At 51.5% G+C, this 20,945-nt stretch overlaps 1 protein-coding gene across 2 annotated transcripts; it reads left to right on the top strand.

Annotated features, from left to right (window-relative positions):
- The first annotated feature begins 16,977 nt into the window (after positions 1–16,977).
- On the top strand, positions 16,978–20,708 carry LOC132474617 (alpha-(1,3)-fucosyltransferase 4-like). Of its 2 annotated transcripts, none has more exons than XM_060075410.1 (3): positions 16,978–17,491; positions 17,696–18,902; positions 19,078–20,708. In XM_060075410.1, the coding sequence occupies exons 1-2, from the start codon at positions 17,470–17,472 to the stop codon at positions 18,841–18,843; spliced, it is 1,170 nt and encodes a 389-aa protein (XP_059931393.1). In that variant the 5' UTR covers positions 16,978–17,469; the 3' UTR covers positions 18,844–18,902; positions 19,078–20,708. The 2 variants fall into 2 exon arrangements, with proteins under 2 accessions (XP_059931393.1, XP_059931391.1); XM_060075408.1 differs by having other exon boundaries at positions 17,696–18,949; positions 19,101–20,708.
- The last annotated feature ends 237 nt before the right edge of the window (positions 20,709–20,945 follow it).

Raw genomic sequence — 20,945 nt, 5'->3', positions numbered from 1 at the left:
ATCGATTCAATTGATAGCTTGCCCAGCATGGCGGCCGAACGGCGTGCCTCCCAGTGGAAGGCACGGCCCTCGCCCCACCACCGGGCAGTGGGTCTGTAAGGTCTGTGACAGCCTGTCCCCACAGCCCTGATGGGCTGGCCCGGGCCCCAGCAGCCGTCCCTGCCCTGGTTCATCTGGTGGCCTGGTCAGCTGTAAACACTGCTGGAGCAGATTGCCATGCGTCCCCAGAGACTCCCTACAGTGACTCGTGGCCAAGGAGACGGCTGCACACCGGCCCACACAGGCGAGCGCTCATTCAGGGCTGCTGCACGCACATGCACTCACTGACGGAAACCTGCCTAGCTAGACAGGTTCTGCCACAGCATCGTACACACACAGTGCTCAGGCGGAGGCGCTTGGCAAGATACACCTCTCCTACGATCAGAATCTACCCTGCCTCCGGGATGTACATCCAAGACTGAACAAGAAGCCTTAGGCCCTGATAGCAACACATCTACAGACACGGGTTCTGACAACCTTGAGTTACGCTTGGCACTCGTCCACCAATGGCGGATTGTGTCTGTAACTCTTGCAAGGACAGAGGATGTGATAAACCTACGGTTAGAGTAATTACAGAAGATATGCAGCACGGCAAAGAGATGAACTCGCAGACGTCTCAATGAAACTTTAACCATTTCCCCACTGGCTTTTACTTTTGCTTCCCTATTCAGATTCCCCCAGCGTTTCCAAGCTTTGCAGCAGAGGCCCTTATGATCTTCCAAAGCGTTGACAGGCCAGATAATCACAGGGGTCAGCAGTATTGAATGATGAAGTGAAGACAAGGCCTGGGTTTTCTGGGGTCAAACGCTGCACTTAACTTGTTAACTCTCCCTGCTCCTCGGGGAGGCTCTACACAGAACGTCAGACGGCCGCACGCAGGAATCGCCGGGGAAAGTAGGTTCATCCAAGGTAGGAAGATATGACTCATGCATGTCGACGCCTTGTAGTGAATACATAAGACAGAACAACGTGTCCCCCCCCGCTGAACCAAATGCACACCGAATCGAGGTCACAATGGGGGTGTGCGTCTATCGTAATGAAGCCCCTTCCCCTCCTGTGCGAGTGAAGCTCACTGACTAATTCATTGTAATTACTCTAATGAGCCACAGGTGAAGATACAGGGAGATTGATTCATTAAAGAGGGACGCATCGGAATAATCAGGCGGCGCCTGATTATTCCGATGATCGTATCGACCACGGATCAGCTGCGATAACGAGCGACAGCCGGGCCGTTATTGAGCCATCACGACTCCGTGGAATTCCCGTTGCCTGGGCGATGCTCAGACTGATAAGGCTGGAGGAATGACAACAAAAGTTGTGTTGTGTGCACACACAGCGAACGGCTGATCTGATAAGTCCTCCACACGGCCAAGGTGACCAGCGGTCGGCAGAGGACACGGGATCACACACAACATGGGGTCGCTTCGGAGTTGGCGCCGGAGGGAGCTCTGCCGATTCCACCTCCTCTCCCGAGCCCCCCCCCCCATGCTGGGAGGACGACTAATGGGAGCGCCGTCGGAACACGGAGCCTGGCAACTGTTCCGACACGCGACGCAAGCGGCTCGACGGCGGAACGCGGCTGTGGCAGTGCTCCGACGTGGCAGCGCTCCGACGTGGCACGCCGCGAGACAGACGAGAAAGTGTTTAAAGCCGCGACGGTTACAGCGCTACTTAAAACGCGACGCGGGCGGAGGGCTGGGGGTGCAAAGCACACCCACGTGTTGAGATACATAATGGGCTTCGTCTCAGATTGCCGACCACAGAGGAGGATGTCTGAGAGGTGACGTTCTCCCCCCCCCTCCCGCCCGACAGTACACAACCCAATCTCGCTACCATTATCTCTTGGCAAGTCTGGAGACGTTGCGTGGTTATGACAATAAACAGTGAACATGTCTGGGGGGCTTATCTGCATCCTACAAGGCCTACCTTCAGCATACCACAGCCCTATTCCTGCACCACCCACCCCCCCCCCCCCATGCCTGAACAGACTGTACGAGGACAGGCAGCCAGCTACCTGAGTAGCTTGGTACTGAGGTACTGAGGTACGAGGACAGGCCTGTGGAGAGCTCCACAGGCTGCCCAGGCTGGGGGGGGGGGGGGGGGGGGGGGCAGCGGGATCCTGCAGGTGCGTGGGAGCATGTGTGTCGGGGGGCTTGGGGGGGGGGCTCACTCAGGAGCGACAGCCACGCTCGCTACAATGACACGCTACATGCTCACAGATCACAGGCACGCCCCCTCAAACACAGCGGCCCGGATAACAGACGGGAACCCCGCCTGCCACTCGACGAGCGGGAGCCACGGCAACGCGAGTCAACAAAACCGCACCTCGTCGCTGAGAGGAAATCAGATGCCACCGAACTCCCGTCTCCACTCTCCCACGCTGCGCCGCCGTAACCTTCTCCCTCCCCCGCCACCGCGAGCACACGGCGCAGCCCGCGTCTGTTCTCCGTCGTGTGGGTTTCATGGGTTGGTGTGCACGTGTTTTCCTCCTGGTGTGTGAATCCAGTTGCGTACGTTTCTTGTTTGTGTCCGTGTGCATGCGTTTTGTGCGCGTGCATGCATGTCCTGTGTGCCCTCCATCGTGTGTGTGTGTGTGTGTGTGTGTGTGTGTGTGTGTGTGTGTGTGTGTGTGTGTGTGTGTGTGTGTGTCTCTGCCCAACATCCTTTGTAGTTTAACAAGACAGTTGTGGTCCCTGAGCTTTTTGTTCCTTGAAGACAAAAAAAAGAGAAAGCAGCCAGCCCACAGATCCATATCTCCTAACAGCACTGGAGCTGTCAGGACTCACCTCACTGACTCACATCACTGACTCAAGCCCGGATCAAAAACACCCGTTTTTACTCGGCGCTCCCGCTCCCATCGATCCCGTTGCTCTGCTGAGAGATTGGTTGTTGTTTTATCTGGCCGGCCCCCGTGGCCCCCGTGGCCCCCACGCCCAGCCACGCCGCTTCATTATTCCTCCTGACCTATCGTCTCCGGCTCTCCGACGGCTCCAACACAAACGTAATGAGAGCGCAAAGACACCGGGCCGCAGGAAGTGCAGGTCTGGCTGCAGCGTCTCGCTGGGTGTGGGGAGATGTTGCTGGAGGCCCGGTGTCGTAGAGGGCGGTGTGTGTGTGTGTGGGGGGGGGGGGGGCACCGGAGGGAGGAAGAGACTACATACCGCTACGCTGGGGGGGGGGGGGTGTGTGTGTGTGTGTGTGTGTGTGTGTGTGTGTGTGTGTGTGTGTGTGTGTGTGTGTGTGTGTGTGTGTGTGTGTGTGTGCGTGTGTGCGTGTGCGCGTGTGTGTGTGTAATGCATTGGTGAAAGGGCAAGATTCTTCATCCCTGCGTTTACAGGGTGGAACGGCTGGGATATTGAGATCTGAGATAGGATCAGGGGGTAGTGAGCTGGTTCAGCCACGATAAAGGCCACGCATTACAAACAGAGAGCAGGGAGAGAGGGAGTACGGGGGAGGGGGAGGGCGGGGGGGAGGAGAGGGGGAGAATATCACACCTCTCCACCCAGAATTAATGCCTCCACTCCATCGAGAAGCCATTCCGTGCCGCCGAGAGGAGATTGCGGAGGGGATGAGAGCACAGATATGGGGTTAAAAAATGGAAACTGCGATCATGGAGAGGGGCGATGGGGATTTATCAAGTCTGGAGGAAGGGTGGAGAGCCCTCTAGGCCCGGCTCCCATGGACTCCAGGGGCCGCATCGTACATCACATCATAAACCGCACGTCACCGCATCCGCTGGAGATAACGAAGCCAACAGCCCCGGATCAAATATTCACAGGAAGAGACACGGGTTGCCAAGATTCCGGCACGAGCAGGATGAACAAATGACGACTTATTGTCTAACCTATAGCGGCTAGCCTGCGCGGCCTAGATACGCTTTGTAGCCCAGACAATGGGGCCCTGTTCAAAGCCCTGTTAGTACTGCTGCTGCCGCCGTTTGAGTCGCTCTCGTTAGGTTAGCGCAGCGTTTGATTGTGGAGGGCTGTGGCTGCCCCACTGCCACCTCCAGATATGCAGCCAGGGTTCTGGACCGGGGCGCCCGCGTTAACAGGGCTCTGAGAGAGCGGTTAGCGTAGCGCTGGTGGCGGCGTGCGCGACCCACCGCTGTCCCCTCATTGTTAGCGCGCTTGTTATCATCAGCCCGTGCACTAAGTGCCCCCCCGCCCGAGGCGTGGTGGGTGACGACACAATACAATCAACCGTGTGGCGCTCTAGAAAAATACAGAATAATAATCCACAGAATGCTAAAAATATATTCCACATAGAAAGAGTAGTGACCGCGGCGGTTCACTTAGCGGACGGCCGTGTTTCCATTATGAGCGCCGCCGTTGTATGGATGTCGTGGCGCTGCCCGCCTCCAGGAGGGACCGGACGACCCGGAACCGCACAATCAACATCTCCAGAGCTCCTCCGCGGGAGAACCACACACTGTCGGCCACACCGACATCTCCACGTCGCGCATCAGTCTCTATTTCTTCTATTTTTTCCTCTCCTTACAAACGCGCAGAGAGAGTAAAGAGGGAGAATGAGCATAGCTAATCCTAACAGTAATGACAGAATAATTAGCTTGTGTTAGGCTAAGTAATGGCTGGTAATTATATCATTTATTCTGTGTGGTGTGAATGTGATGTGGAGCTTGAAACAAACGAGGAAGACGAATGGAGCACAGTGGGAGAGGACGCCGGGGCATGTGTAAAGCGCCCGGTCTCCCTCGCCATCGATTGATCCAAACATTAAACGGACCAGTACAGTAATGGAGCAGGAGAGGAGCGGGTGAAGGACAGCTAAAAGCTATTTGCGGCGCTCGCTGCATAAAAGACTTGACCTGCTCCAAACAGCCTACATATCAAAACCATCAAACAGCAATCAATAGACCAAAGCGGTCAACTCGACGAGGCAGCGCTCCCTCCTAAAACATCAAACCCCGGGCTGGGGCGTCAGATGATAGGCTACACTCAGCTTATCCATTACCATCAGATAAAGAAGAGATAAAACGCACACAGGCTAATCCTTTCATGTGTCGTGACAGCCATCGCAGCCTCCCAGGCATTCCTGCAGTCTGGCTCTCTGGTAGTTTTATGGCGGAGGGGGGGGGGGGGGGGGGGGGGGGGGGGGGGGGTGTTCAGCCCGGCCGGGCGGATAAGGAGCTGGCTGTGCTCCTCTGTTTGTCTTACTGCACAGTTTACACGCTGCTTTTATGGGCAGTTATTGTGGTCGTCATGGCGATGCCATGAGTCTTAAGGTCTGCGGGTGTAATGAATAGGGAAAGAGAAACGCGCCCGCGCGCGCACACACACACACACAACAAAAGACTCACAAAACAAACTCCTGCTGTGAGGGTATTTTCTGCCGGCTCCCTCCCTTTTTTAATCAGTCTCTTCACGGGCCCGTATCAACGCTCTGTGGTGCCTGTGAGACATGGATGGGCCAACTTAAAGTGTAGTCTCCCATGGCACATCTGGAGCTGATCAGAGGGCCTCGTGGAAGTGGAGGCCTCTGGGCCTATTAATAACCATACGGCTGAACCCAGGGTCACGCACCAGTCAACGGATGGGACCAGGCCTACTAAACAGATAGTCTCTCCCCCATAAGTCTCTCCCCCATATCCCTCGCATCACACTCATGAGGCAACTCCACATTTTTTTAATATTAGCAATGAAAAGACCACAGCCAAGGCCAGAGGACCCACGGTGAAAGCTTCTAGGATACAAAGAATATACTAAGGAGAATAAACTAAGAAGAATATACTTCTTGTGAAGCACTTTTGTGCGGCCCTGCCGTCTGTAAATGCGCTATAGAAATAAAAATTTACTTGGCTACGTTTCACTCTGTGTGGAGACTATTTACCTTTGCCCTTTCCGCAGAGTTTGAAAGCTATTTAAAAAAAAAAAAAAGCAGAAACTGGTGAGGAGACGCATTTGTTAAAAGAGTTCAAGTCATTTCCTTTGAGGGACCACAAAGCGAACCCTTTTCCTGGTTGTTTGTGTGTTCCCTCAGACGGCGGCCGTCTGTCCCTGCTCTCTCTGTCCACGGGCCGAACGGCAAGTTCAAGTTCAAGGCTGCTAGCCCCATTAAGAGCAGGCCAGATGGTGAGGCCATCATCTGTTAGCCTCAAAGGTTAGCCCAGCCAGACAGACCTGGTCTTATGGAGGTCTCCGGGGTCACCGCACCCCTGAACCCGGGCTCCAGTCTGACAGCTGCTGGGGTCAGAGGTCGGTTGAGCGGATAGGGTGGCGACAGAGGACACCTCGTGTCATTAACATATTCTGCATCGTGTGTTGTTCCAGGGTAGTGTGAGGCGGGCTGAAGCTAGCTGTGGGATAGCTCCGGGGAGGTTGACCGGGCTTATCGGGGCGGTGGGAGCGGATTCTTGATAGTGGTTTTCAACGGTTTAATTCCAACCGAAATATACGACCGGTTTTGCATTTTTGCCAAGGATATGACCAATGCAAATAAGAAAAGATTAAAACACAAAGGATGTTTTCCTTTTGGGTTTTTGTCTTTTCAGCAACTGAAACAGAAGACTCCGTTGAGAGGAAGCAGACTCGTCAGCTGCACATGATTAAGCTGAACCGACGAATAAATTCTCAAACGCAAAAGGTGCATTTCCACTGACTACAAAACACTTCCATCAAACACACGTACAACCACACACACACACGTACAACCACACACACACACGTACAACCACACACACACACACACACACACACACACACACACACACACACACACACACACACACACACACACACACACACACACACACACACACACACACACACACACACACACACACACACACACACACCTGGGCGCACCGCGTAGTTGAATCATCATAATCGGTGGTAGTTTTCTGCTGAGGCCAGCCCATAGTGGGGTTTATTTTTAGAGTCCCTGACAAGAGAGGCAGACCCATCCATTAACCGTCAGCTGGCAGTAAGACCACCGCCGCTGTGGCTGCTTTTAAAACATCAAAAATGGGAATTAGCTCAACATAAATATGAAGCGCACGACTGGGGGAATGAGCTGGCTAAGATTAGGCTCAAATCAAACATGACTTCAGTTGATGCCGGAGCCATAAACAATGTACGATGTTGTGTGTAAATGAAACGTGAGACGGGCGCTCCCGTTCGACTGAACGGAGAACAAGGACGAGAGAGTGAATGTACCTTTTGTTTCATCTGTCTACTGGTGCATATACTCCCATTACCGGCCACGCTGGGTTTATTTGGAGGGGGGGAGAAATACATGGACCGTCTAAAATCACTCATGAGTCATCGAACAACTTCAGCATGACCTGGTTTCACCAGCTGAGTATTTACAAAGCAGAATTATAATGCTTTATTACATTTTTCCACCCTGGTCTATTCGCAGAGCAGGGCAGTAAGAGAAGTGACGACCCGCGGGGAACGGATTACCAGAGCGAAATAGCGATCGAGAGAGAGGAGTACACTCTGAGAAGGTTGGGAAGAGAAGCCTTACAACAACAGAGACACGGTTCCCGTTTGAGGTGATTGATGGCTGGGCCCAAAGGCCAGCTATGGATCCAGCAACTCAAGCCATGATTGACATTGAAATTACACAGTGTGAGCTATTAGCAGATAGGGGAGCCATATCATAATTCAATACCCTGCCCATTAGCCTGCAGTACACCAATATCATAATTCAATCCCGGGGACATCAGCCCATGCCAATACCATAATTCAATACCCTGGCCATTAAAAAGGTGCACCGATAGGCCGATTAGAATTCAATACTTGTGGTCAATGATCTCACCAGGCAGTGATACTAGAGTCGCAGGCTGACATGGGATAGGGTGAACCCAGGCTACCTCACGCCACATTAAGATAAACAGAACTAAAATTAGGCGTTGTGGTCCACTCAGCCCAACTGAACAGTGTTGAGCCCACAACGGCCAGACCCAGCTAACAGATACGCCCATCCAGGGTTGGACTGGAGGACGAGTGACCAGTTGATATGCTAACATTGAGATTGCTAAAGTGTCAGCATAGCACATGCTAAAAACAAATGAATCCTGCCATTTTATTACTGATTCATAGACAGTTTGAGGAGAGTAAATACAGCATGTTCCTTGAGATAATGATTAAATAAAGACTTCCTCTCTCGTTTGCACTGTCATGGATTTTATTCATTCAAGAGGAACTATCGAACAGTTACAGGAAAGAATATATTGACTTATGAGTTACCCATCGTGCACAGCTTGGAGTCTAGAATAATAACATGATGCAAGTACGTAATTGTCCCTTATTTGTTAATTAGGGCATCATTATATTGATTAAAAACTGTTATTTTGCTTAATATTTATAGCATAGTAAAGTACAATTACAGTTGCAATGAAATAATGCTCTGTTTATGCATCGACAATCTATCACTAAAATGATTTAAATTCTAAACCATGGTCTTAAAACTATTATCGCAGTCCCGCAATAAAAATAACAAAAACAACTTAAAAATCTGACGACTCATGGACGTCAATAACGCGTTTGTTGTGTTGGACCCGGCCTTCACAGGCCGGCAGAGAGAAGAACTCCACCTGAAGCAGTGACGTCAGGAGACCCACTGGTGGGCACTCAGCCCCACACAAACCCACTGGGCTCCTCCTCTACAAACCGCTGCTTCGGTTCTGAGACCATGTGTGCCGTACGTTTCCACATTAACCAGTGCGGACTTTGCACCCAAAAGACGTCCAGACGACTCTCTAAAAGCCTCTGCTAGCGCCGCCGCCGCGCCACATAGGTCACGCTCCGCCAAGAGGCGCCCGAGACGGACTGTAGACCAGACGTGCTCCGGTCCCCGCTGACTCACGCCAACGCAGAGCTCACCTCCCACCGACACACAGTGAAACCTCAGTCCTTGTGCCAGATTTTGTCACTGGGCAGAGAAGCGGCTGGCTACAGTAAAACCATGACGTGATGCCCCCTTCCCTCTATACACTCCTAGTCTGTGCAGCAACAGTGGGGGTAAAAATATCGCACCAGTGAGTCCAGACAACCGACTCATAAATTACCTCTAAAACTCCTGCAGACAACAACAGGCCAGCCGCTGAGAGATTTAAAGCACTCCGATCGCCGCTAACCCAAGGTCTGGGATCCGCTTACAGAACCCTTCCTAAAATTACCCATTACGGCGTGGAGCAACAAAACTACTTCTAGATTAGTTTGGAGAGTCCGGACCCTTTGCTTTTCTAAACGGGCGCGCTGGCTCCAGGAAACACTTATAGGTGAGATGCAGATCATCGGACCTCGTTTGGGAGCAGGCCATAACAGGGACGGCCCCTTGCCAAGAACATCAAAGGTCCAGTGAAGCACGGCCTTAATAAACCACAATCATCGACTTCACAGAATACCACGCGGCACTAGGTCAAAGACAACGGGGGGAAAACAGCAGGGTTCAGAGTGATGATCCGTTCTAAAGAAAGTCAACTCTGTAATGGACGGCCAGGGATTACAGGCCTTAAAACCTCCTCCATCTGTAATTCACTGTCACCCTGCCGTCATCTCTGGATCCCTGATCCATTTTCCATCGAGTGAGACCTTGCTAAAAGCATCCCTCTTGCTCCCATTTGGGTTTTGAATGGTGCAAAACAAACACAGGACGAGTTACCAGCTCAATGTGCCGTTTCAAAAGAGGCAACCATCTCGCTGGTTTCTGAGGGTGGAGTTGGAAATGCTAGTCAAATAAGATTTTAATAATAACGAGCACTCTTTCTGAAGACAAGCCAATAAATAGAGGCCACGTTTGGCCTACAGATATTGACATTAGACCTAGAGGTCATGCTAACATTCTTATGATCGTGAAAATTAAAAATTGTTCCATGACATATTTTGTTTGACTTTAAACAGAGAACACACGCAGAAGGCGCATAACCCGATAACGACAACACGCAAAACTTGATTGAAAATGTCCATGTCCCTGTTCCAAGGCTGTGATCATATCACGAAAGGCGCAAATTCTCCCCCGGAAAAGTGGAAGAGAAAGAAAGGAAGATTCTTCTCCGAAGGCTACCCTCAAGGAGTCTCTTGGCGGGAGGGCGAGCAAATAAGATGTCATCAATAATAGACAGTGAATGTTCTGTGCCGCGCTGCACACGCTGCCTTGTGTGCACATGTACACACACACAGGAAGGGAGAGAGGGAGAGAGAGAGAGAGTGCTGCGACTGATTCCTATCCTGCAGACAGGCCTGCCAACCATCAGCCTCTTTGCACCCGCTCAGATTCACTGTCCTGACTAATCGCTTGTGATAGGGGCCTTTGCCATAATTACCCAGGGCCTTATCACAAACTTATGTGATGCATTTTTCATGTCCTGGCTGCTGGCAGTGCCTTCCCTGTTCTGGCAGTCAATCTATTAAAAAGACGGATTTCAGACAAAATTACACACACACACACACCAGCTCAGACCGGGGGAACTGGTTGAGGGCAGGGTGAAGGGGCAGAGTGTGTGTGTGTGTGTGTGTGTGTGTGTGTGTGTGTGTGTGTGTGTGTGTGTGTGTGTGTGTGTGTGTGTGGGGGGGGGGTTGTAAGGCTGAGTAACAGAGGGGAAATACAGAGCACCATATTTTTACATAATGTATGAATAGGAGGCAGGAGCACTAGAACCAAAAAGACACCAATGACTAGCGAACCAAAGCCTAGGTGAAGCGCTATACTGCCCGCAAGACCTGTTCCATGTCTTTTGTCCTACCACTCCTAAGGGCATGTGACCTAAATTAAAGTCGAAACGCTATGACTGTGTTATTTACAAAATAATGTACGAGTAGGACGCACAACACTAACACACAATGCTATGCTATCCCAATTACAAGCTGTAACTAGGCTACCTCTTTATATATTCAACATCGCGATTAAAATTCAGTATGCCCGGTATAAATCATGAACAACACAATAACCCCATTGTCGATTTTTTTTTCTCCCTAATAGGTCAAACAGAATACAACACACACAGGCGATATTCACGTTATGAATAGGCTGTTCCTTGTTTCCCCTCAACTGAACCACCGCGGTCCTACGGACATGCAACGTGTACGGCGGGATGAGTGACGTGCGAGGATCCTCGGACCTCTTCCATCACGAAGGTCGTGCGTCTTAAAAAAAAAAGCTTTGTGTGTCAGCGAGGACCACCGTCCCGTCCGCTCCCCCGGACAAACGCGGCCCCGTCGGAGCCCCTCCGTGGCGTGCGGTCGGTCAGGGCACCGCTGCCGGAGAGGGACCACCGAGACACGGCGGTGTTGATGAGCCATTAAACCCCACTGCGCGGCCGAATACAAACTATTCCAATGCCAAAAAAGGCGAACTAGCGGGTCAATATTTTCGTTTGGCGGTCGCTAAACTTGCCCGTGTGACAGTATATAACCCGCGCCGCGGTGGTGCGCGCTGTCCCCGCGGTGTCACCGCCACAGCGCCGCCGGGACGCGTCGCACTTCTCCCCCCCCGGATCACCCGCCGTACGCCGATAAAGCGTCGCGCTAACTACGGCTCTGCTTCCCCTAAAGTTGGACAAGATGTTATTTACCTAAATATATTGAGAAACGTTTTAAAAAAACAGCGTGAACCGCGTCCGCGCGCGTCCCCGCGGCGTCGCCCGGGCGCCGGTCGCGGGGTCCGATCGATGCGGATTGAACAAAGAGGATCAATTCCTGATCAGCCGGAGAGCCACTTTCATCAATGCGAGAGCGGCGCTCCAATTCTCCACCAAAACACCCACAGAACCGCCGCCAAAACAACCCGCACGAACTTCGGCGCGGAGCGGACGAGCGGACCGCACCGGGGGCGAACGACGTGAAGGAGAACCACTGACCTGTAGTTGTTGTAAGTCAAAACGCTTCCAATATTGAAACATCGATCCTGCGTTGGCCGCCATCTTGAGACATATTGAGACAGGAGTGAGATGCTGATAGAGCGCGAGGGTTGGAGTTCAGGGGAAAGCGTTGGGCGGTGGGGAAAACCCGGAGCGGATCGACCGGGCAGCGCTGGGGGCGGACGGGCGGATCCACGGACCGGAGTTATCGAATGGGACTATTGACTTCACGGCGTAACGTTTTTTTAATAGCATTAGGTCACCGTTCACCATTGCAGGTAGAATCGGTAATCAATGTATTTCTGGCGATCGTCAAGTATATCTAAATATTTGCGATGCGGTTTTATCTACTTTTTGATGCGTTATAAAAATGCTAATATGAAGTGTCTAGGCATTATAATTTATGAATCATATTTTAGAAGAAAGGAGAGCATAGGGCTGTTCCACCACCACGCTGAACGTAGCGGCGAGAGAGTGAAACTGAACCTCAGGACTGACCAGTGGATAATTGGTAAAAGATGGGGTGGATTTTTTATGAAGGATGTGACGGTATTTTGAATAAGACTAAAAGCAGGCTACCTTCATATTAGATCAGATTATCTAATTACGATACGATAAAGTAGTTACACTTACACAATTACGCCTTCAGCTATTATCGCAAACCTAATCAACACTACTGACTTTAACTCGATTTTGCTGTTTGAGTATTTTCTTATTTCATTGTGGATGTTTGGAATAAAATGGTCTGTGTTTTTTTAATCTGTGATCCCGGTCAAAGCTTTTCCTAAAGTATTTATATTCATTGGGCAAAATTAGACTTTTGGGTTCTTTATATTTACCGATTATTTGAATTGTACATAATTTCCCAAACCATTACACTTCAATAATATCTGCGAAAAACATCACGGGGATTTACCGTAGATAATTGAGGCTCATTTTGTGAACAAACGTGGGTTATTTAGTGGCTTTAACTACCTTGATTTTTTTAAATACATTTGTTTAAGCTGTTGCTTTTCTTAGTCCAATTGATAAAAGCTGTACTTATTTGTGACCTAAATAAATAAATAATAAATAAATGACCTAAATGTTCATGATAAAAAAGCAGAGATGGGAATGGTTATAAAGCATAAAAATAAAATTATAAAGCATAAAATCACATCAACATGGTCCACATGGTTTCCTGTGTATTCTTATCAAATGCTATCATAACCAGTATGAGACAGTCCAATGAATGGAATGTATTTGTTGCCCTTTGTATTTTCCAGGAACAAACCAGGAAGAGAAGATGTAGCGTGTTTATTTTTGTTCACCCCTCTACAGTGTTAATTACACCGTCCTATACGGGCTTTCCGCCAGAGTGGTATGGGATGCTACCTATCATTAAGACCAACCAGAATTTCTGGTTTAAGATAATAGCTCCATGCAGGTTCTGCAGCTTAAAAGTATGTCGCCGACATGGCTCTTAGTGTGCGGTCTCTTCACCCAGCGTTATTGGGAGGAGGGGCATAAGAAAGGGTCTTTCACATTTTGGTTCCGGCCAACGAGAGCCTTCTTTATCACGTTTCTTTTGGGATAAACATGCACGTCTGTCTGCAAACATAGAAGTTGAATATTAAAACAGATGCATTCATTCTTTGCATCCTATAGCATTGAAAATTATGTAAAGAACAGTGTATATTTCTGTTATTTGCCTTGCTTTTGTACACCCTAATAATTACTTCACGCTAGACTTACATCCAGAAATCTTGGTACGCATATTTAGCTATTTGCTTAAAATAATTTATATGATATTCCTTATTTTCATTTAATTTGTTTTGTTTGTCACATTCACCACACTATATAAAAAACTGTAAATAAAGTCTGTGTTCCATAGCCATCAAAATATCTGTACTTTATTGATCGTACAGCAAAACACATCTGCCCTGAAGCCTGGTGACGTCAAGTGTCCCCCCTTCACTCCCCCTCCCTCCCCCTCCGAGAGGTGTGTGTGTGTGTGTGTGTGTGTGTGTGTGTGTGTGTGTGTGTGTGTGTGTGTGTGTGTGTGTGTGTGTGTGTGTGTGTGTGTGTGTGTGTGTGTGTGTGTGTGTGTGTGTGTCTATCTGTGTGTGTGTGTCTATCTGTGTGTGTGCGGGGGGGGGTAGACATTACCGCGTGGCCCCTACAGCCGGCGGCAGGGGCTACACTGATGCTATCAGACGGGGTCGGGAGGCTGCATAAGATCACCAGCACCCGGCGGGGCAGTGAATCGCCGCCGCCGCACTTTCACACAACCTTTGACCCCTGGGCCGACCCCTGGGTTCAAGATCAAGGTCAGGGGTCAATGTGGGCCTCAGTGATCGGGGCGCCCTCTCAGGCCTAACTCCTCCTCCCCTTCCCTGACACATTTCTCCCCTCACGCTGGCTCGCTCCCTCCTGTCTCTCCTCACCTCCTCTCCTCGCCTCCTCTCTCTCTCCTCACCTCCTCTCTCTCTCTCCTCACCTCCTCTTTCTCTCTCCTCTCCTTCTCTTTCTCTCTCCTCACCTCCTCTCTCTCTCTCCTCACCTCCTCTTTCTCTCTCCTCTCCTTCTCTTTCTCTCTCCTCACCTCCTCTTTCTCTCTCCTCTCTCCTCCTCTTTCTCTCTCCTGCTACAAACCTTTTCCTCCTTTTTTCCTTTCGTCTATTTCTGCACGATTGAGTCGTCTCCGGGCCGGGGAGGGGAAGTAAAGAAAAAGGACTCAATAGAAAATCAATAGAAAAGATGAGTGAAGAACTGGGGGTCCAACCCTAACGTGAGCACTTTCTCAACACACGCACAGACACACACACACACACACACACACACACACACACACACGCACGCAGGCACGCGCACACGCACACACACACACACACGCAGGCACGCGCACACTAACAGAAAAGCAATAGCACCAAACACAAATCTGGCCCCAGCGAGCGATGTTTATGGTGCGCGGTGTTTCACAGCTTGTTAAAGGTATTCATCTCGTCCTTATAGGTGTTACTCATTTCACCGCCGCCGTCTTGTTTTAGTGGGCTGCGTGGGGATGACTGGTGGGGGCTCCAGACGCCCCGCGGTGGAACGCTGGTGCTGCGGTATTGATCCGGCCGCGGCTGGGTTCACACGCTGCCTCACGGATCAGTGCGTTTGATGAGGACGGATTCCTGCGCTAACAAGAACGTCCGGCCGGCGCGGGAGAGAGTCTCAGGTCGCGCACAAGAGGAAGGCGGTTCATGTTTTCACTGTTTCCACCCCCTGCTGTGACCTCCCCCCCGCAAGGGGGGAGAGGAGAGGGAGAGAGGTAAGGAGGGAGAGAGGGAGAGAAGTAAGGAGGGAGAGAGGTAAGGAGGGAGAGAGGGAGAGAAGTAAGGAGGGAGAGAGGGAGAGAAGTAAGGAGGGAGAGAGGTAAGGAGTTGGAGAGGGAGAGAGGGAGAGAGGTAAGGAGGGAGAGAGGGAGAGAAGTAAGGAGGGAGAGAGGTAAGGAGTTGGAGAGGGAGAGAGGGAGAGAGGTAAGGAGGGAGAGGTAAGGAGGGAGAGAGGTAAGGAGGGAGAGAGGGAGAGAGGTAAGGAGGTGGAGAGGGGGAGAGGGAGAGAGGTAAGGAGGGAGAGAGGGAGGTAAGGAGATGGAGAGGTAAGGAGGTAGAGAGGTAAGGAGGTAGAGAGGTAAGGGGGTAAGGAGGTAGAGAGGTAAGGAGGTAAGGAGGTAGAGAGGTAAGGAGGTAAGGAGGTAGAGAGGTAAGGAGGTAAAGAGGTAAGGAGGTAGAGAGGTAAGGAGGTAAGGAGGTAGAGAGGTAAGGAGGTAAGGAGGTAGAGAGGTAAGGAGGTAAGGAGGTAGAGAGGTAAGGAGGTAAGGAGGTAGAGAGGTAAGGAGGTAGAGAGGTAAGGAGGTAAGGAGGTAAGGAGGTAGTGGTTAGGCTCCTACTGCCAGCCTCACCCATCCTGGTGATCTAATAGTCTGGAATGAGTCTCACTTGTTTCACTGACCTTGACCGTGCTAATGTTATGAAGAAGTGTCACTTATAGTATCATGAATAACGACAGCATCATTAAAAAGAATAACAACAATAGAGGATGATGTGATCCTTCCTCTTGTTGCTATCATAATAATCCTCATGATGGCCGCTATCATTATTTGGAGCGTTATTGTTCTGAGTTTAGAGTTAGCATGTTGGTAGCATGCTGTTAGCACGCTGTCCAGCCATTGGCTACCTGTGGTTGCCAGGTTACCAGAGACGTTCCACCAGTACCTGGCGGGGGCAGAGGGGCATCAATGAGCCCTCTGTGAGCCGTCCCCCCGCACAGAGAGGGGTTGACTACAGTCGGACCGCTCACATCACACACACACAGACCACACATGGGCCGGTGTGTTCACGCCACACAGAAGGCAGAGCTCCTTACGCTGCGCTGCTCTGAGCAGACGGGCCGGGGTAGTAAATGATAGGCCCAAAATAGAACTGTTTGGGTCTGAGGGAGGGTAAATAATGCAGGAAGAACGCACAAAACCCCCTTATGGCCTCGCTATCTAGACACGCACACACACACAGACACGCACACATGCACACAGACACACACAGAGCCAGACACGCACACAAACGAACATGCACACCCACACAGATTCAGACATGCACACACAACCACACACACACACACACACAGAAACACAAAGGGGACTTTTCTTCATTGAGGAGGGAGAATGGATGTGACATGGAAAGAGGGGATCCCATGGAGACACATGTGCTCTCTGCTTCATCTCCTCCTCCTCCTCCTCCCTACTCACACAGGAGAGCAATGCAACTTTCCTCTATGACACATTCCTGTGGTCTTCCCCACGGATGATAGACCCAATCACACACTGACGCTTTCGTTGTCATAACAAACAAACATAATAGTATAATATAACATGTCACTACCATGCAATGTAGACAATTCAACACTCTGTGAATTTGTTTCTTCTCTGCTGATTTTCTAGGTCAACGCAAAGCCCCCATGACGTGCATTAGCTTGACTGGTCGTCTTACACATTTAGAAATGTTTCAAGATTGGTCTCGGTTCAATGAGCGTCGTTGTGCTGGTGTAGGGCGACCCCTGATGGTTGGCCGGCGATACTGCGTCCAGCAGAATCCCAGAGCCGGCACGCAGTTAGTATCTCGATGAACACGGAAAAAACCGCTCGAACAGGTTAAGGCGTTCAGGAAGGAGCGCCAGGCCACACACATGAGAAAGCCAAGTGCCTGCCGGTGCAAAGTCCAGGATGTAGATCTCCCCGTGTGTCACAATCATTCAGAGTCGAGGGACAAGGCTGGACGCGCCTACGTCACACGAAGAAAGCACACATTTAAAAGGAGATTTAATGCGAAATCAGTCTAATAAGACAGGATTCATTGACAGATTTAGACGTGGAGCTGCATGGGGCCGTGGGCTGACCGTTGGGGGGAGGGGAGGGGGGGACACAGAGAACCCATTCACCGGGACCGGATTCTGCGACGCGGGCAGCCACGTCGAGAGACCGTGAACATGAAGGAGGTTTCTTGCATTGCTGGAGAACGGTCGCAGTGCTCAGAAGTTTGAACTAAGGTGTTCATGGAGACGGTCGTACCGCACCGGGATGGGTGATGACGTTCAGGAGCGGAGCCGGTAGGTCTGTCTGAGGCAGGACGGACTTTCTCTCCTGCGTCCAGACAGGGATTTTACAACCGGACACCATGTTACCATGCTACCCTTGAGCAACTGAACCAAGTTGTTCTGACGGCTAGGCCTAACCAAAGACTTCAGACGTGCATGACGTTGATGCACATTGTAATTAATGATCCTTTTATTTTTATTTTTTTTATTAAACAGGCTCAATGGAATATGCTGATAATTGGAAATCACTGGCCTGCCCATCAACAACAAACTGGTCCCAGCGGAAGAGACGCTGTAGACTTGCTTTGGGAAGGCAACGTCAATTAGTTGGCGTTTGCGTGGCGTCCGTCGTTATTCTGGTATGTTTAAAACTCGGTCTATCGGATCCTCCCGGCCGCGCCCCCGATATACACCATAACCCGCCCCCGGACGTGACGCTCCTAATATGGGCACAACCTTTCGAACGGAGCCGCCCGCTTCCGGACTGCCAGGCTCTCTACGACATCAGCGGGTGTCACCTGACGGAGGACCGGGACGAGTACTCGGAGGCCGACGCCGTGATCTTCCATCACCGGGAGATCGCCACCCACGCGACCCAGCTCCCCACGGACCCCCGGCCGCACGCCCAGAAGTGGATCTGGATGAACTTCGAGTCTCCGACGCACACGCCGGGACTGTGGGAGCTGGAGGGCGTGTTCAACCTCACCATGACGTACCGCAGCGACTCGGACATCTTCCTACCCTACGGGTTCCTGGTGCCCGTCCCCCGTCGGACCCAGGGCCGCCCCCCCGGGCGCCCGGCCCCCCTCGCCCCCTCGTCCCGCCGCCCCCGGCTGGTGGCCTGGGTGATCAGCAACTGGTCGGAGGCGCAGGCGCGCGTGGCCTTCTACTACCAGCTGGTGCGCCACGTGCGCGTGGACGTGTTCGGGCGCGCGGGCCGGGCGCTCCCCGAGGGCGGCGGCGGCGGCGGCGTGGTGCGGCTGGCGCGGCGGTACCAGTTCTACCTGGCGCTGGAGAACTCGCAGCACACGGACTACATCACGGAGAAGCTGTGGAACGCGGTGCTGGCGGGGGCGGTGCCCGTGGTGCTGGGCCCGTCCCGGGTCAGCTACGAGCGCTTCCTGCCCCCCGAGGCCTTCATCCACGCCGACGACTTCCCCTCGGCGCGGGGGCTGGCGCGCTACCTGCTGCTGCTGCACTCCAGCCCCGCCCTGCTGCGGCGGCACCTGGCCTGGAGGCGGAGCTACCGCGTCCAGCAGCCCGCCTTCTGGGGCGAGCACTACTGCGCCGCCTGCCGCGCCGTCGGGCACCTGAGGGGACGGACCAACCGGGTCACTCACCTGGCCCGCTGGTTCCACTCCTGATTGGACGGCTAGGTCAGCTCCTGATTGGACGGCTAGGTCAGCTCCTGATTGGTCCGCTGGTTCCGCTCCTGATTGGACGACGGTTCAGCTCCTGATTGGACGACGGTTCAGCTCCTGATTGGCCCGCTGGTTCCGCTCCTGATTGGATGACGGTTCAGCTCCTGATTGGACGACTGATTGGACGACGGTTCAGCTCCTGATTGGACGACGGTTCAGCTCCTGATTGGACGACAGTTCAGCTCCTGATTGGACGACGGGCGACTAGGAGAACACGATGAGGGAATCACAACGAGGACTGTGTGTGTGTGTGTGTGTGTGTGTGTGTGTGTGTGTGACGTGTGTGTGTGTGTGTGTGTGTGTGTGTGTGTGTGTGTGACGTGTGTGTGTGTGTGTGTGTGTGTGTGTGTGTGTGTGTGTGTGTGTGTGTGTGTGTGTGTGTGTGTGTGTGTGTGTGTGTGTGTGTGTGTGTGTGTCTCGAGCCTAGATACTACCGTTTATCAAAAGGGTTCTTCCGCCCTAAACAGAGAAGAGTTTCTGTCGTCTGCGTGGACGAACGCACGGCTGGGTCCACCGAGGCGTTCCCAGCGCCACACGGCCTGTGTTCCCTCAGACCCTCCCTGGCCTCAATGTCCCAGCGTTCCCAGAATCCTCTGGTTCCAGAACACTGCGCTCCCGCTCCGACGGAGAGCGTCTGATTGGCTCTGTGGGGGGGGGGGGGGGCTCTCATGAGGCCCACACACCACCGCGCTCCGACGACACGCCCGGCTTGTTAGCGTGAAGAAGCAGCTTCACGCCGAACACACGCACACACACACACACACACACACACACACACACACACACACACACACACACACACACACACACACACACACACACACACACACACACACACGTCACACACACACACACACACACACACACACACACACACACACACACACACACACACACACACACACACACACGCACACACACACGTGCGTTATTGTCTTTCTGGGTTTGTACTTAGCCTGACTGTGGGGCCACTTGGGGAACATGGATCTATTTAAACGCGTCTATCTTTCAGTCGGGGCCTAATAAGCTGTTAAAACCGCCAGCAGCCTGAAATAAATGCAGATCCCCCAGATGAGAGAGGAACAAAGACCTAGAGATACAGAACTACACCTCCCGTATGAGCTGGGGCTTCAGGTTAGCATAGCAATGCATGGCTACCAGCTCGAGATTGTCACTATTACGAGCAGGTAGCTTTGCATTAGCATCATGTGTAAATCACACTGTGCTTGCTCATGATATCCAAAAAAGGTGACCATATTTGGTCGTGCATTTCCTGTACACTTTTGTTTGGATGCGATCCATTCTCTGTTCAGTTCTGGGGCATGAAGAAGGCACCGGGAAGCACTCCAATCATCTCTCATCATCTCTCAAGTGTCTTGTAACACAGCCACAAGGGCCGTATGATCATCAGAGTATTATTTAAAGTATAACTGAATGACATTCAATGATTTAAAAATATTTAACGCAGCCATGTTCTCTGTGTGTATGTGTGTCTCGTCGACCTTTCATTGTTGTTCAGGAGCAACAATGAAAGGTTGTTTCAAAACATCTGTCATGTGTTAGCTCGGCTTCCATCGTCTCTCAACACACGGACGTCAGACAGCCTTCAGCGGCATAAATACAAACAATCAGAGGTGAACGGGGCTTTATTGATCAGTCAAAGGTTGAACCTCAAACCGATGGTTCTTATAGTGACTACGATGTCCATTGTTGTTCCTGGTGTAGATAAATCTTGGGCTGACTGGGTATAGGCCATGGTAGAAAAACAGAATTTCCAGATGATATGCAAAATAAAGAACCTTAATTTATTAATGAGTCCGATTCCATTGCTCATTCAAACAAATATTCAATATTCAAAGATTATTGTTGAATATGAAAGATATAAAGATTGATAAGACAGATCAAGACGATGAAGGTCTAAAGCCAATGTCATTTTCCAGCCAAAACCAGTCCAAGGTCCAGGTCCTTTCCTTTTAAGGAGCACACAGCATACACCAATCGATTAATCAACCATCAATTAACAAAACCAACTCAAGCACACGCAC

The sequence above is a fragment of the Gadus macrocephalus genome, chromosome 16, assembly GCF_031168955.1.
Source record: "Gadus macrocephalus chromosome 16, ASM3116895v1".
Classification (NCBI taxonomy): Eukaryota; Metazoa; Chordata; class Actinopteri; order Gadiformes; family Gadidae; genus Gadus; species Gadus macrocephalus.
The sequence above is the reverse complement of the archived record's forward strand: the minus strand, read 5'-3'. Positions and strand labels throughout refer to the sequence as shown.